The sequence below is a fragment of the Nerophis lumbriciformis genome, linkage group LG04 (genome assembly GCF_033978685.3).
Source record: "Nerophis lumbriciformis linkage group LG04, RoL_Nlum_v2.1, whole genome shotgun sequence".
NCBI classification, from domain to species: domain Eukaryota; kingdom Metazoa; phylum Chordata; class Actinopteri; order Syngnathiformes; family Syngnathidae; genus Nerophis; species Nerophis lumbriciformis.
This window is the reverse complement of record NC_084551.2, coordinates 68,640,001-68,656,581: the sequence shown is the minus strand read 5'-3', so window position 1 is coordinate 68,656,581 and position 16,581 is coordinate 68,640,001. Positions and strand designations below refer to the sequence as shown.

At 38.7% G+C, this 16,581-nt stretch overlaps 1 protein-coding gene across 1 annotated transcript in view; it reads right to left on the bottom strand.

The window, feature by feature from the left end:
- Positions 1-9,218: 9,218 nt before the first annotated feature.
- The window catches only part of grik3 (glutamate ionotropic receptor kainate type subunit 3), a 319,970-nt gene continuing 312,607 nt past the window's right edge, over positions 9,219-16,581 (bottom strand). The window contains exon 16 of the mRNA XM_061958806.2: positions 9,219-9,616. Within this exon, the coding sequence (XP_061814790.1) occupies positions 9,251-9,616 (366 nt within the window). The 3' untranslated portion in view covers positions 9,219-9,250. The remainder of the gene's footprint in view (positions 9,617-16,581) is intronic.

Genomic DNA, 16,581 nt, shown 5'->3' with positions numbered 1-16,581 from the left:
ATTAACCTCCAAAAAAGGAAATGGTGTTTTTAATGTTTTTCTTGTTTTGTTGTATTGCGGAAATACGCAAAAAATGTAGATTTTAATGACACTCATCCAATGTTTTCCCTTCATCTTTCTAACTATCGCTAGAAAAAAGAGCATGTTCACACGACTATAACTTGTGGACTGTGAGACATACCATTTTGGGAGTGCCTAAAAAAACTAAAAAATTTAACAAAAAAAAAATTAAATAAATACAAAATAAAAATAAAAATAATTTAGCATTAAGCTAACAAAATGCAAAGAAAACAGACTTCCTTGGTGGAGGTAATTATTTAGCCTATTTCTGAGCATCTGCATGAAAAACCATATGGAGGGGAGTACAGTACTGTAAAATCAAATTATAGATTAGACTCCGGCCCTCATACATAAAATAAACTACTCTCATATGCAAGTTCTACATTTCCATGTTCATGTTTTCAGTTCGTCTAAACATAATCATTAAATACACAGATACCCCCCCACATTAGACTGGTGGCAATTATAATCATAATACGCATTTTCTATTCAATAAATAAAGAAGGTCTCGGGCTGAAGTGAGGAAGTACGGTTAGAGTGAGCTCTCTATTGAAATAAATATCATCTATGACATTTCAGCGTGGAGGGAATTCATTTATAACAGTAGAAATGTAGCAAAATACACTCCTGCTCATCTTTATCTACACACTTTGCAGAAGGGGTTGAACATTTATACAGAGGGGCCGCTACTCAACCAATGCTAAGGTTTACACATTTTTTTTCATTTTTTTTTTTAAACAATTATTTATTTTTTTCTATTTATATATATATTTGTCGTCGTACGTATATGTATTCGAAAAAAAAACAAACCTCACAGAGGTTTTTGCCACGTGTCAATAGGTCCACTTGAACACCGCGTTCACACCTTAAATGGGCGCAATTTAACATTTTTTGTCAATTTTCTTATTTTTTCATTTTAGCCGTTTTTTTTTGCACCAACACGCCAAAACAAAAGTCATGTATGTGTAAATGTACTTGGCAATACAAAAAAGCATGGACAATAATTAAAGACTTGATTGGACAGATTTTTCTGTCACCAGCATATTCCCAACCAGATTGCTAAATTCAGTTAAATTTCACCGAATGCAGTCAGTTTTTTTCTATTAAAATTTTTTAGAATTCTGTTTTTTTATCATTTTATTTTACCAGCAGGTAGTGTGCACTTTTTGTGTCATAAATACAATTTACAAAACCCCAAAACTAGTGAAGTTGGCATGTTGTGTAATTCATAAATAAAAACAGAATACAATAATTGGCAAATCCTTTTCAACTTATATTCAATTAAATAGACTGCAAAGACAAGATATTTTATGTTCACACTGAGAAAATGAATTTTTGTTTGCAAATAATCATTAACTTAGAATTTCATGGCTGCAACACGTGCCAAAGTAGTTGGGAAAGGGCATGTTCACCACTGTGTTACATGGCCTTTCCTTTTAACAACACTCAGTAAAGGTTTGGGAACTGAGGAGACACATTTTTGAAGCTTCTCAGGTGGAATTCTTTCCCATTCTTGCTTGATGTACAGCTTAAGTTGTTCAACAGTCCGGGGGTCTCCCTTCTGCTATTTTAGGCTTCATAATGCACCACACATTTTCAATGGGAGACAGGTCTGGACTACAGGCAGGCCAGTCTAGTACCCGCACTCTTTTACTATGAAGCCACGTTGTTGTAACACGTGCAGAAAGTGGCTTGGCATCGTCTTGCTGAAATAAGCAGGGGCGTCCATGATAACGTTGCTTGGATGGCAACATATGTTGCTCCAAAACCTGTATGTACCTTTCAGCATTAATGGTGCCTTCACAGATGTGTAAGTTACCCATGTCTTGGCCACTAATACACCCCCATACCATCACACATGCTGCCTTTTACACTTTGCGCCTATAACAATCCGGTACAATTTGGTACGGAGGACACAACGTCCACAGTTTCCCTTCCCAAAATTATAACGTGATAGATGGTGAAATCCCTAAATTCCTTGCAATAAATAGCTCATTGTACTTAAATTGTTGGACAATTTGCTCATGCATTTGTTGACAAAGTGGTGACCCTCGCCCCGTCCTTGTTTGTGAATGACTGAGCATTTCATGGAATCTACTTTTATACCCAATCATGGCACCCACCTGTTCCCAATTAGCCTGTTCACCTGTTGGATGTTCCAAATAAGTCTTTGATGAGCATTCCTCAACTTTATCAGTCTTTTTTTGCCACTTGTGCCAGCCAAATGAGCTAATATTTGCAAAAAAAAACAATGTTTCTCAGTTTGAACGTTAAGTATCTTGTCTTTGCAGTCTATTCAATTGAATATAAGTTGAAAAAGATTTACAAATCATTGTATTCTGTTTTTATTTACTATTTACACAACGTGACAACTTCACTGCTTTTGGGTTTTGTATTAAAAAGTATGTTAATCCAATGCAAAAAAAAAAATCAATACAAATCTTTACATTTATTGGTGAAATGCATGATAGGACAATTTAGACCTGTATTTGGAGTCAAGGCATAAGTACAAAGTCAAGTAAGGTACTTTTTTTAAAACTTTTATTTTGCAAGCGCAGTCAAATGGGATGTTAGGCAAAGCACTTTTATTGTGAAAGCTGGAAGTTTGACGACTATGTTTATGAGTAGAACAGATTTGGAGGATGTTTTGAAAAAAATAATTATTGGTTGTCCAATTCGGATTTTTGGTCAAATTCGATCTTTTTACATTACATTACAAAAAAAGAAGTGATTTCTAATGTGAATGCAATCTGACCCGCATGACGGTTTCAGCTCTCATCGGTCTCAGGACTGGCACATTTGTAGCAATTTCAAGGATTCTGTGCGATCAAAGTCAACATTTTCTGAACCAAATTAATGCGCCTAGAAAATTAAGAAGGAAGAAGCAAAACTCTCGCAGTTTTACGGGATATTTTGCTTGGATGTCGCAGTCGGTGACAGGAGTGGTGGAAGTTTCACGTGAGTCCCTGAACCCTTTTATTTCAACCTGTTTTCTGCTCCAACTGTTTTATTTTGGCGAGTAATTTTGACGCTAATCGCTTTTTGATGGTTCTGGCGGATGAATGCGACCTGAGCGCGAGAGCGTTCACATTAAGGACAGATTGCATATATCTGTGGACGAATGAGGCCGGGGTCGGGTACGAAACAGAGTGCACACTCTTGTTTGTCTTTGTAGCGCTGCTATCATACACATGGAAAAATGATCCGGATCAAGACCAAAATATAATCTGTTGTTCTTTATCCCATTTCTGACATTTCCTGAAAGTTTCATCAAAATCCGGCCATAACTATTTGGCTATCTATTGTGGAACGGAAGAAACAGAGTGAACACTCTTGTCTTGTCGCCACTATCTTTGCTAGCATACAAACAAAAACGTAAACGTAAGGTAACGTAAAATAAATGATCCGGATCAAGCTCAAAATCTAATCTGTTGTTCCTTATCCCATTTCAGACTATTACTGAAAGTTTCATAAAACTTTACAAGTAAAGTTTTTTGTTTTTGTGGGTGAAGGTGGATATAATGTTCCGGATCAGCCCCAAAATCAAATCGCTTCTTCCTTATTCTATTTCTGACATTTTCTGAAAGTTTCGTCAAAATCTGGCCATAACTTTTTGCGTTATCTATTGCAGAACGAAATAAACAGAGCGCACACTCTTGTTTGTCTCTGTGGCGCTGCTAGCATACACACGTATAAATGATCCGGATCAAGACCAAAATCTAATCTGTTGTTCCTTATCCCATTTCTGACATTTTCTGAAAGTTTAATCAAAATCCGGCCATAACTTTTTGCGCTAACTTTTGCGGAATGGAAGAAACAGAGTGCACACTCTTGTTTTTCTCTGCGGCGATGCTATCATACACATGTAAAAATGATACGGATCAAGACCAAAATATAATCTGTTGTTCCTTATCCCATTTCAGACATTTTCTGTAAGTTTCATCAAAATCCGGCCATAACTTTTTGCGCTATCTATTGCGGAATGGAAGAAACAGAGTGCACACTCTTGTCTTGTCTCCACTATCTTTGTCTCTGCGGCGCTGCTAGCATACACACGCAAAAACGTAAACGTAAGGTAACGTAAATTAAATTATCCGGATCAAGCCCAAAATCGAATCTGTTGTTCCTTATCCCATTTCAGACTATTACTGAAAGTTTCATCAAACTTTACATGTAAAGTTTTTTGTTTTTGTGGGTGAAGGTGGATATAATGTTCCGGATCAGCCCCAAAATCAAATAATTTCTTCCTTATTCTATTTCTGACATTTTCTGAAAGTTTCGTCAAAATCCGGCCATAACTTTTTGCATTATCTATTGCGGAACTGAAGAAATAGAGTACACACTCTTGTATTGTCTCTACTATCTTTGTCTCTGCGGCATAAACGTAAACGTAAGGTAACGTAGCAGAAATGATCCGGATCAAGCCCGAAATCGAATCTGTTGTTCCTTATCCCATTTCTGACATTTTCTGAAAGTTTCATCAAAATCCGGCCATAAATTGTTGCACTATCTTTTGCGGAATGGAAGAAACAGAGTGCACACTCTTGTTTTTCTCTGTGACGATGCTATCATACACATGTAAAAATGATCCGGATCAAGACCAAAATATAATCTGTTGTTCTTTATCCCATTTCAGACATTTTTTGGAAGTTTCATCAAAATCCGGCCATAACTTTTTGCGCTATTTATTGCGGAACGGAAGAAACAGAGTGCACACTCTTGTCTTGTCTCCACTATCTTTGTCTTTGCGGTGCTGCTAGCATACACACGGAAAAACGTAAACGTAAGTTAACGTAAAATAAATGATCCGGATCAAGCCCAAAATCTAATCTGTTGTTCCTTATCCCATTTCAGACTATTACTGAAAGTTTCATAAAACTTTACATGTAAAGTTTTTTGTTTTTCTGGGTGAAAGTGGATATAATATTCCGGATCAGCCACAAATTCAAATCGCTTCTTCCTTATTCCATTTCTGACATTTTCTGAAAGTTTCGTCAAAATCCGGCCAAAACTTTTTGCGCTATCTATTGCGGAACTGAAGAATCAGAGTACACACTCTTGTTTGTCTCTACTATCTTTGTCTCTGCGGCAGAAACGTAAACGTAAGGTAACGTAGCAGAAATGATCCGGATCAAGCCCAAAATCTAATCTGTTGTTCCTTATCCCATTTCTGACTATTACTGAAAGTGTCATAAAACTTTGTACGTACCTTTTTAAGTTATTTAGCAAATTAGCTAACTAAGTAACAGACAAACAAAGCCACGGTAACGATCACATAACATGTTGGTGGAGGTAATCAGCTAATTCCGCCGTGTCCAAAGCGTGTCGAAATAAGGCCCACGCTAAAAAAGGAAGAGTTTATGACACGTTCAGTAATAGTCTGAAATGGGATAAGGAACAAAAGATTAGATTTTGGGCTCGATCCACATCTTTTCTACTACGTTTACGTGTCTGCGCAGAGACAAAAACAAGACAAGAGTGTGCACTTTTTTCCGTTCCGCAACAGATAGCGCAAAAAGTTATGGCCAGATTTTGATGAAACTTTCAGAAAATGTCAGAAATGGGATAAGGAACGACAGATTATATTTTGGGCTTGATCCGGATCATTATTACGTGTGTATGCTAGCAGCGCCGCAGAGACAAACAAGAGTGTGCACTCTGTTTCTTCGTTTACACAATAGATAGCGCAAAAAGTTACGGCCGGATTTTGACGAAACTTTCAGAAAATGTCAGAAATGGGATAAGGAACAACAGATTATAATTTGGGCTTGATCCGGATGATTTCTACGTGTGTATGCTAGCAGCGCCGCAGAGACAAACAAGAGTGTGCACTCTGTTTCTTCCTTTACGCAATAGATAGCGCAAAAAGTTATGGCCGGAATTTGACGAAACTTTAAGAAAATGTCAAAAATGGAATAAGAAAGAAGTGATTTGATTTTGGGGCTGATTGGGAACATTATATCCACCTTCACCCACAGAGACAAAGCTGATGACTGACAAGAGGCTTCACTCTGTTTATTTCATCCGCTATAGATAGATTTAAAAAGTTCTGAGCATATTTGGATAAAATGTCTGAAAGAGGACAAGGAACAAGTGATTACATTTTGGAGATGATCCGGATCACTGTCTGGAGTCAGGACTGTTTTACTTGCGGGAGGTCTGTACTCTTGACTACTTTTCTAGGTAATAATGTGTTGTTACAGTTGAATGAAAGAGGAGTAACTGAACTTTTCTATTCCAGATTTTGAACTCTACCCGTAGCGTGAAAGTAGCTCAAATTCCCATCATAAACTCATTCTTCAGACAGCAAACTACTACTACTACCACCATTTACACTCAATTAATTCAAGACGCCATTAATGATGATGATGACGATCATCATCCCTACAGAGTATAGTCAGTGGTTCAACAGTCCTGCATTGGCTGGATAAATATGTCATAGGGTAAGGAAAGTATTCATATAGCTCCGTTGCTGGGTCGATCTTGCGTGAGAGGAAGGGGGAGGAGTTAGTTATTTTGCAATGCAGTCCACTGAAAATTTGGAAAGGGCCCCTCTACATTGCCACCAAAACACATTTGAAGATCGTCAACACAGTGCACCTCCCCAATTATTCACGAATAATTATGTATATATTATCACACTAACTTTATGCTTAAGGACCGTTGCTATAAATTATTGTCAATTGTGCTGAAGTGGTATTTTTCTATCTGTGCATCCAAAAGACTGCCAGCCGACTTTATAAGTGTTGTGTCCAGACTCGGCCTGCTGATTGCCAAGGACGAACACCGTCGTGACGCAGACAGAGCAGAGACAAGGCCAAATGACCTGCGTCAACTCATTTTCATTTATTCTATAATCATATATTGTGTCTAACCGGAGTTGTCGAGATTACTCCCTTCCCTCAGCGACAACTTCAGTGATGTAATAGGACCCTTCTAAATAAATAGAGGAGGCGCACGAGCTTGGCTTTTAGAACGTAGTTTGGATCTGTAACTACAATACAGCCCAAAACACATGTCTCCTCCAGCTAAATTGAACTCTGTCTCTGCATGATTCCTTGCTTCTCGTCTGATTATTACAAACCCCATTTCCATATGAGTTGGGAAATTGTGTTAGATGTAAATATAAACGGAATACAATGATTTGCAAATCCTTTTCAAGCCATATTCAGTTGAATATGCTACAAAGACAACATATTTGATGTTCAAACTCATAAACATTTTTTTTTTTTTTGCAAATAATCATTAACTTTAGAATTTGATGGCAGCAACACGTGCCAAAGTAGTTGGGAAAGGTGGCAATAAATACTGATAAAGTTGAGGAATGCTCATCAAACACTTATTTGGAACATCCCACAGGTGAACAGGCTAATTGGGAACAGGTGGGTGCCATGATTGGGTATAAAAGTAGATTCCATGAAATGCTCAGTCATTCACAAACAAGGATGGGGCGAGGATCACCACTTTGTCAACAAATGCGTGAGCAAATTGTTGAACAGTTTAAGAAAAACCTTTCTCAACCAGCTATTGCAAGGAATTTAGGGATTTCACCATCTACGCTCCGTAATATCATCAAAAGGTTCAGAGAATCTGGAGAAATCACTGCACGTAAGCAGCTAAGCCCGTGACCTTCCATCCCTCAGGCTGCACTGCATCAACGAGCGACATCAGTGTGTAAAGGATATCACCACATGGGCTCAGGAACACTTCAGAAACCCACTGTCAGTAACTACAGTTGGTCGCTACATCTGTAAGTGCAAGTTAAAACTCTCCTATGCAAGGCGAAAACCGTTTATCAACAACACCCAGAAACGCCGTCGGCTTCGCTGGGCCTGAGCTCATCTAAGATGGACTGATACAAAGTGGAAAAGTGTTCTGTGGTCTGACGAGTCCACATTTCAAATTGTTTTTTGAAACTGTGGACGTCGTGTCCTCCGGACCAAAGAGGAAAAGAACAGTCCGGATTGTTATAGGCGCAAAGTGTAAAAGGCAGCATGTGTGATGGTATGGGGGTGTATTAGTGCCCAAGACATGGGTAACTTACACATCTGTGAAGGCACCATTAATGCTGAAAGGTACATACAGGTTTTGGAGCAACATATGTTGCCATCCAAGCAACGTTACCATGGACGCCCCTGCTTATTTCAGCAAGACAGTGCCAAGCCATGTGTTACATCAACATGGCTTCATAGTAAAAGATTGCGGGTACTACACTGGCCTGCCTGTAGTCCAGACCTGTCTCCCATTGAAAATGTGAAGCCTAAAATAGCAGAAGGGAGACCCCCGGACTGTTGAACAACTTAAGCTGTACATCAAGCAAGAATGGGAAAGAATTCCACCTGAGAAGCTTCAAAAATGTGTCTCCTCAGTTCCCAAACCTTTACTGAGTGTTGTTAAAAGGAAAGGCCATGTAACACAGTGGTGAACATGCCCTTTCCCAACTACTTTGGCACGTGTTGCAGCCATGAAATTCTAAGTTAATGATTATTTGCAAAAAAAAACAAAAAAAGTTTATGAGTTTGAACATCAAATATGTTGTCTTTGTAGCATATTCAACTGAATATGGCTTGAAAATGATTTTCAAATCATTGTATTCCGTTTATATTTACATCTAACACAATTTCCCAACTCATATGGAAATGGGGTTTGTAGATGTCATCAGTGTTTGAACCTGACCTATTGCATTTGTTTAGGCTGTTTGTTGTTGTTTTCGGGGTTGGGATTGCTACAATGTGGTTTGCACTGCATGTTATTGTACAGTATGAACACTCGCTAACGTGGTTGGAAAGGTCACATCTTTGGCAATAGAAGGTGTTGGAGCGAGATGTAAGTCCACAGGTGTGCATGTCACATGAGGTTGACGAGGACTTAAGGAAGGCTCCACTCTCCGAGCGAGTCCATTGCTTGTTTGGTGAAATGACACATCACGACCTTTAGAAAGTGTGTTTTAGGAACTGAATTGGTCCGTTTGAGGTACGAACGCCCACAAGTATTTGAAAGTAGGTCATGTGTTTATTGCCTTGCCGCTGATTACGATTTTCTTCATTGCCGTGGGCTTTTCTTGTGTTTTTTATGTGTTGCGCACGTAAACATGGGACTCGAACCTAAGCGTCCGAGTAGAACACGACGAAAATAACATTCCCTTTTTTTTCTCCCCCCGCGGGATGATGTCTTTTTGCGGGCGGCGTCGTCATACCTGCGTCGCCGATGCCGCCATTTTGAGTTGCCCGTGTTTGGTGAGCGTGGCCATGTCACTGTGGTTCATGGTGAACCGGAGGATCCCGTCGATGCCGTTGTCTCTGGTCTCGGGCACCGCCCCCGACACGTTGCTCAGGAGGCCCTTGCCCTGCGGGGAGCACAGGGTCATGGAAAGACGGGGGTCATCCCAGCGCTGCAGCTCAGGCTGTCCTTTCCGGGGAGACGGCGGTCGTTGTAGGCGTGCATGTTGATCACCGCGTCCGTCTTCGCCGCGGCCGGGGGCGGCGGCCTGTGTTTCGCCCGCCTCTCGCAGGTGAACGACAGTCTGATCTCGTCCGCCATGGCACTGCACAAAGACCTCTGGGTGAAAAGGGAGGGCGAGGGTAGGTGGGTGGAGGAGGCGGGCGGGGGTGGATGGCGGGGGCAAAGGGGTACAGGCCTTAGCTTTAATTTGGTCTGACGGCACAGAATGTTCGCAAAAACGACTTCAAATATCACATCACTGCCACCAATACGTGTAGTACTCTTGCGTGGAAATGCTACATTTCTATGTACCATATTTTTCGGACTATAAGGCGCATTGAAAATTGGCATTGAAAATTGCAACATTGCCTCGAGAGGATTTGGTGTTAGTGTTAGGCAGAGGTGTGGACTCGAGTCACATGACTTGGACTCGAGTCAGACTCGAGTCATGAATTTGATGACTTTAGACTCGACTTGACAAAATGTAAAAAAAGACTTGCAACTCGACTTAGACTTTAACATCAATGACTTGTGACTTCACTTGGACTTGAGCCTTTTGAATTGACATGACTTGACATGACTTGCTACTTTCCCCAAAACCCAAAGATGAAAAAGTTATTCGGGAGCGCTCCGTATTTTTCATTGTGTACTTGTCTATCAGCGTTGCGTGTGTCAGCTGGTGTGCTCTCAGTACAACAGCCAATCAAATTACATCTACTTTGTTTTCATCACACAGCATTCATCCAATCAAATTGCAGGACAACCAACGAAGAAGACATGTCCAAACCACACGCCAGTGAACAAAAAATGATACCTAAAATAATTTTGTTTGGGTATAAAAATTACGAGGTGGTCAACACAAAACGGTTTGCAGTATGCAACACATGCGGTTCCAAAATGACTGATGGAGAGGCAACAACTTCCAACTTCGTCCGGCATTTGAAGTTGCACAAAGAAGGGTAAGTTTTGAATGTAAGATAACGTTTATTGGCTAAGTAACGTGACTTTTATTTGCTGTGTAGTTAAATCAGTGAGGCTGTAAACTCACTGCTAACGTTATAACGTTATTGCAAACACGGGAATCTGTTGCAGTTCACTACCTTGTTCATACTTTTTGTTCAGTGATTTTTTTCAAGCAGGGTTACGTTAGTCAATATATCACACGTAACGTTAGACGGCGGTCAGCAGCACCGCGTATTTTAGCCACCTAAAAAAAGACAAAAATAGTCAAATAAAGGTCAGTTAAAATGTATACTATATTATGAATATGTGTACCGTTTTAGCTAGCTTTCTGACATACTGTTGGTTGTTTACCTCAGTGGTCCCCAACCACCGGGCCGCGGCCCGGTACTGGTCCGTGGATCGATTGGTATCGGGCCGCACAAGAAATATATATATATTTTTTTTCTTTTTTTAATTAAATCAACATAAAAAACACAAGATACACTTACAAGTAGTGCACCAACCCAAAACAACTCTCTCCCCCCTTTTGTTGTGGGCATTGAACATGAAGACTCTTCCTTCACTGTTCCGAGTGGCCATGAGAGTCTTGGCAGTGCCTGCCTCCAGTGCTCCAGTGGAGCGAGTTTTCAGCCATGGTGGCATCATACTACGCCCCCATCGTGCACAAATGACTGACAGACTCTTGGCTAATTTGGTCTTTTGCAAATGCAATGCAGCATAGGGCCCTGACATATAAAAAGTACAACTTTTTTGTTATGTTCACGTATATGTCATGTTTTTTCAATGTTAACACTTTTGTACAAATAAGTACATTTGCACTTTATTTGTCAATGTGTTTGTTCTGTAAAGGAATGAGTTAATGTTTAAAATGACTGGTTAATAGTGCTATTATAAAGTGCAATGTCAGCACAATTTTCTTTCCTGCAATTTAAAATGCACTTGTTTTAATAAATAAATACAGTGTTTGAAAAGCATACACAATCTGTGTTAATATATTAGTCTGTGGTTAAAAGGACTTGAAAGGACTCGAAACTCAAAATGCAGGACTTAGGACTTGACTTGAGACTTTCCAGTCTTGACTTTGGACTTGACTCGGGGCTTGCCTGTCTTGACTCGGGACTTGACTCGGACTTGAGGGCAAAGACTTGAGACTTACTTGTGACTTGCAAAACAATGACTTGGTCCCACCTCTGGTGTTAGGGATGTGATGATTAGGGATGATGTTTGATAAGAAATGATCCAGTTCGAGCCCATTATCGAATCCTCGTATCGAACCGATTCCTTATCGATTCTCTTATCGAATCCATAGGTTGTTGTATATGGAAAAAAAAACCATATTTGGTTTAACAAAAGCTCACTTTTATTTTCTAAGAATAAAATAAAATAAATAAATAAATATTGACTGTTACCCCCCTAAAAAATTAAATAAATAAAAAATATTGACTGTTGTTACCCAAAGTATATTAAGTGGGATTTTTCAGAAAAACAAATATATACAATAACACAAAAACAACCTGTCTCTGTGATCACTATAGGTCAGGGGTCGGCAACCCAAAATGTTGAAAGAGCCATATTGGACCAAAAATACAAAAACAAATCTGTCTGGAGCCGCAAAAAATGAAAAGCCATATTACATACAGATAGTGTGTCATGAGATATAAATTGAATTAAAAGGACTTAAAGGAAACTAAATGAGCTCAAATATAGCTACAAATGAGGCATAATGATGCAATATGTACATATAGCTAGCCTAAATAGCATGTTAGCATCGATTAGCTTGCAGTCATGCAGTGACCAAATATGTCTGATTAGCACTCCACACAAGTCAATAACATCAACAAAACTCACCTTTGTGCATTCACGCACAACCTTAAAAGTTTGGTGGACAAAATGAGACAGAAAAAGAAGTGGCATAAAACACGTTCTAGAAAGTTATACATGTAAACAAACTAGGGTGAGTTCAAGGACCGCCAAAATTAGTAGGACAAAACGGCGCTCGCCAAATACTGGAATCAGTGAAGCATGTTTAATATAAACAGTGTGCTTTATAACAATTAGGGAGGTTTGTGTCATGTTTGTCCTCCTACAGAAACCATATTAAAACAAAATATATATTTTTTTCCCCTCATCTTTTTCCATTTTTCATACATTTTTTAAAAAGCTCCAGAGAGCCACTAGGGTGGCGCTTATGAGCCGCAGGTTGCCGACCCCTGCTATAGGTGAATAGCCATGCCTTAAAGCGTTTTTTTCTGGTCCATTATTTTTGCTGCCTGTGTGACATCACAGGAAATGACGTAGCTCAGTCTAATGACAGCTGCAGGAAATGACGTAGCTCAGTCATTAGACTGAGCTACGTCATTTCCCGTGATGTCCCACAGGGCATTTCTTGTGGGACGGGATTTGTTCCCAGGGATTCGAATAAAGAACCAACTCTTTTTCTTTACTATAGTGGCCTCGATAACGGGAACCGGTTCTCCAAAAGGGATTTGAGTCCATGGAATCGGTTCTTTACTTATCGAACAACCGGGAGAACCGGTTTTGAACATCATCCCTAGTGATGATTGAACAAAATTAGAACCGTTAACATAATACAAAAATCAAAAAGTACTTAACATATTTTTCGGACTATAAGGCGCACTTAAAATACCTTTTGTTTTCTCAAAAATCCACAGTGCGCCTTATAACCCGGTGCGCCTAATGTACGGAATAATTCTGGTTGTGCTTACCGACCTCCAAGCTATTTTATTTGGTACATGGTGAAATGATAAGTGTGACCAGTAGATGGCAGTCACAAAAAAAGAGATACATGGAGACTGCAATGTGACTCAAGTAAACAACACCAACATGTTATATGTTCCATTGAAAATATAGAATATTACACACGATGCTCAAAAATCGATTAAAATGTTTTAGTAGGACTTTGGTAAGGTATGAAGCCACACCGCTTGATGGATTGTACTGTGCATCAACATAGGAGTATTTTTACGGTGCACTCTTTTCTTACCTTCTGGTACCTGCTGATCTGTATTTGGGATCTGCATAAGTCCTGAAAATGTGTGCGCGTCCGCCATTGTAGTCTGTGCGGACGCCGTAGTCAAAAGATTTTTTTTTTCTCTATCTTCTTGTTATGGGACATTCATCCTCCGCTGTTGCCATTTCTAATATAAAGTAGTGTAAAGTTCTTACTTATATCTGTCAGTAAACTTGCCATGAAAGCGCTAAAACATACCGGTGTAGTGAGTTTACATTATTCACCCAAGGAACTTTAGCTCTTAGAGAATTCCGGTCTGACGTTTTTTCTCTGGACACATTTCGGGCGATGAAGAAATGCTGCTACGTTATTGATTGAAGTAAAGTCTGATTGTCACTAAAACAGTTAGTGCCATCTTTTGACACTTCTTCCACTCCCGTCCTTGCACGCTACACCGCTACAACAAAGATGACGGGGAGAAGACTCTGTCGAAGGTGAGCCACGTAAATAAGACCGCCAGATGTTTATTGGGATAAGGTAAACATCTGTTTAGTATTTTAACATAAAAGTGAACAGATGTTTAGTATTTTAACATAAAAGTGAACAGATGTTTATTGGGATAAGGTAAACATCTGTTCAGTATTTGAACATAAAAGTGTTTGATTGTGAGGCATTAAAAGCCACAGAATGCAACGGGTCCATCAGACCCACAAACGCTGGCTGAGTAACAACAATATGAACGTTGCATGGAAATTTCTCTGCCAGTTTCTGCATCCCACAGGGATTCTTCTTTTGTGTTTCTGCACCTGCGGTTCCCACGCAAAGTTGCGACATTGTTTGTCAACACTGTCTGCTCTCATTTTCTCGCACAATTGACCCTTTTTTATGTTAAAATACTGAAGAGATGTTTATTTGGATAAGGTAAACATCTCTTCAGTATTTTAACATAAAAGTGTTTTGATTGTGAGGTAGAAATGTCCGATAATATCGGCAGGCTGATATTATAAATGTAGTATTGGAAATTATCGGTATCGTTTTTTTTTATTATCGGTATGTTTTTTTTAATTTTTTATTTAAATCAACATAAAAAAACACAAGATACACTTACAATTAGTGCACCAACCCAAAAAACCTCCCTCCCCCATTCACACTCATTCACACAAAAGTGTTGTTTCTTTCTGTTATTAATATTGTGGTTCCTACATTATATATCAATATATATCAATACAGTCTGCAAGGGATACAGTCCGTAAGCACACATGATTGCTGCTCCACTAATAGTACTAACCTTTAACACTTCATTTGACTCATTTTCATTAATTACTACTTTCTATGTAACTGTTTTATATTGTTTTACTTTCTTTTTTATTCAAGAATTTTTTTTAAATTTATTTATCTTATTTTATTAATTTTTTTAAATTGACCTTATCTTCACCATACCTGGTTGTCCAAATTAGGCATAATAATGTGTTAATTCCATGACTGTATATATCAGTATCAGTAATTAAGAGTTGGACAATATCGGAATATCGGATATCGGCAAAAAGCCATTATCGGACATCCCTATTGTGAGGCATTAAAAGCCACAAAATGCAACGGGTCCATCAGACCCACAAACGCTGGCTGAGTAACAACAATATGAAGGTTGCACAAGGTTTAAGTAAAGTAGCATCATCTACAAAGATACAAAGAATTGCTATTGCGACATCTGGTGGACACATTTAGAACAGCTGTTTCTTTCAGTCAAAAAATTTCAATTTCATTTTTATACTTAGCAAAGTCATCCCGTGTGCCGGATAAAACCTGCACTGCAAAAACTGAAATCTAAGTAATATTAAATATCTCAAATAAGGGTGATATTTGCTTATTTTCTGTCTGATAAGATCATTATTCTCACTAAACAGATTTTATGTTAGAGTGTTTTACTTGTTTTAAGTGTTTTGGTCCTAAATGATCTCAGTAAGATATTACAGCTTGTTGCTGAGATTTGATGACCTATATTGAGTAAAACATGCTTGAAACTAGAATATCAAGTGTTGCAAAGCTGTGTCATCAACACTCACAAGTATAAAACTACTTTTTTAAAGTAAACATTTCTTATTTCAAGCATGAAAAAAAAAATCCTGATGCTGAGCGCATATCATTATGTCAAGATAATGGCACTAACATTTAGACTAGACTTTGACTTCCTTTTTATTGTCATTCAAATTTGAACTTTACAGCACAGATAAAAACAAAATTTCGTTACATAAGCTCATGGTAGTGCAGGATAAAAAAAGCAATAAGGTGCATGTATAAATAAATAAATAAACATAAATAATATATAAATATATATATAAAATAAATAAATATATATCGATATATATAAATAAATAAATAGATTACTGTACAGTTAATATATTGCACTTTTTCACACATTTACTTCATTTAAAGGGGAACATTATCAGCAGACCTATGTAAGCGTCAATATATACCTTGATGTTGCAGAAAAAAGACCATATATTTTTTTAACCGATTTCCCAACTCTAAATGGGTGAATTTTGGCGAATTAAACGCCTTTCTATTATTCGCTCTCGGAGCGATGACGTCACATCGGGAAGCAATCCGCCATTTTCTCACTTTCGTCGGTGTGTTGTCGGAGGGTGTAACAACACCAACAGGGACGGATTCAAGTTGCACCAGTGGCCCAAAGATGCCAAAGTGGCAAGAAATTAGACGAAATGTGTTCAAAATACGAGGGTGTGGGGAAAGCCGACGAAATGGTCAGTCGTTTGTTCCGTACACTTTACCGACGAAAGCTATGCTACGACAGAGATGGCAATAATGCGACACTCAAAGAAGATGCTGACATCAACTCCAAAACTGGACAGATCAGCTTTCAGGAAAAGAGAGCGGATGAGGGTATGTCTACAGAATATATTAATTGATGAAAACTGTATTCATTACTCGCGGTTTTACGTACATTATTATACATAAACTGTGTTTACCAGTAATTTAGCTTAAAAACATTTATTTTTTTCAATCATTCGAGTACATTCGGGTAGTCTTGTGTAATGCAGTATTTTGTGTCTATTTAGGTATGGTTAACCTGAGTGCTGAAAAATATATGTTCTGAGCACGCCTGAATTGGGCTGTCTGCACTCTCA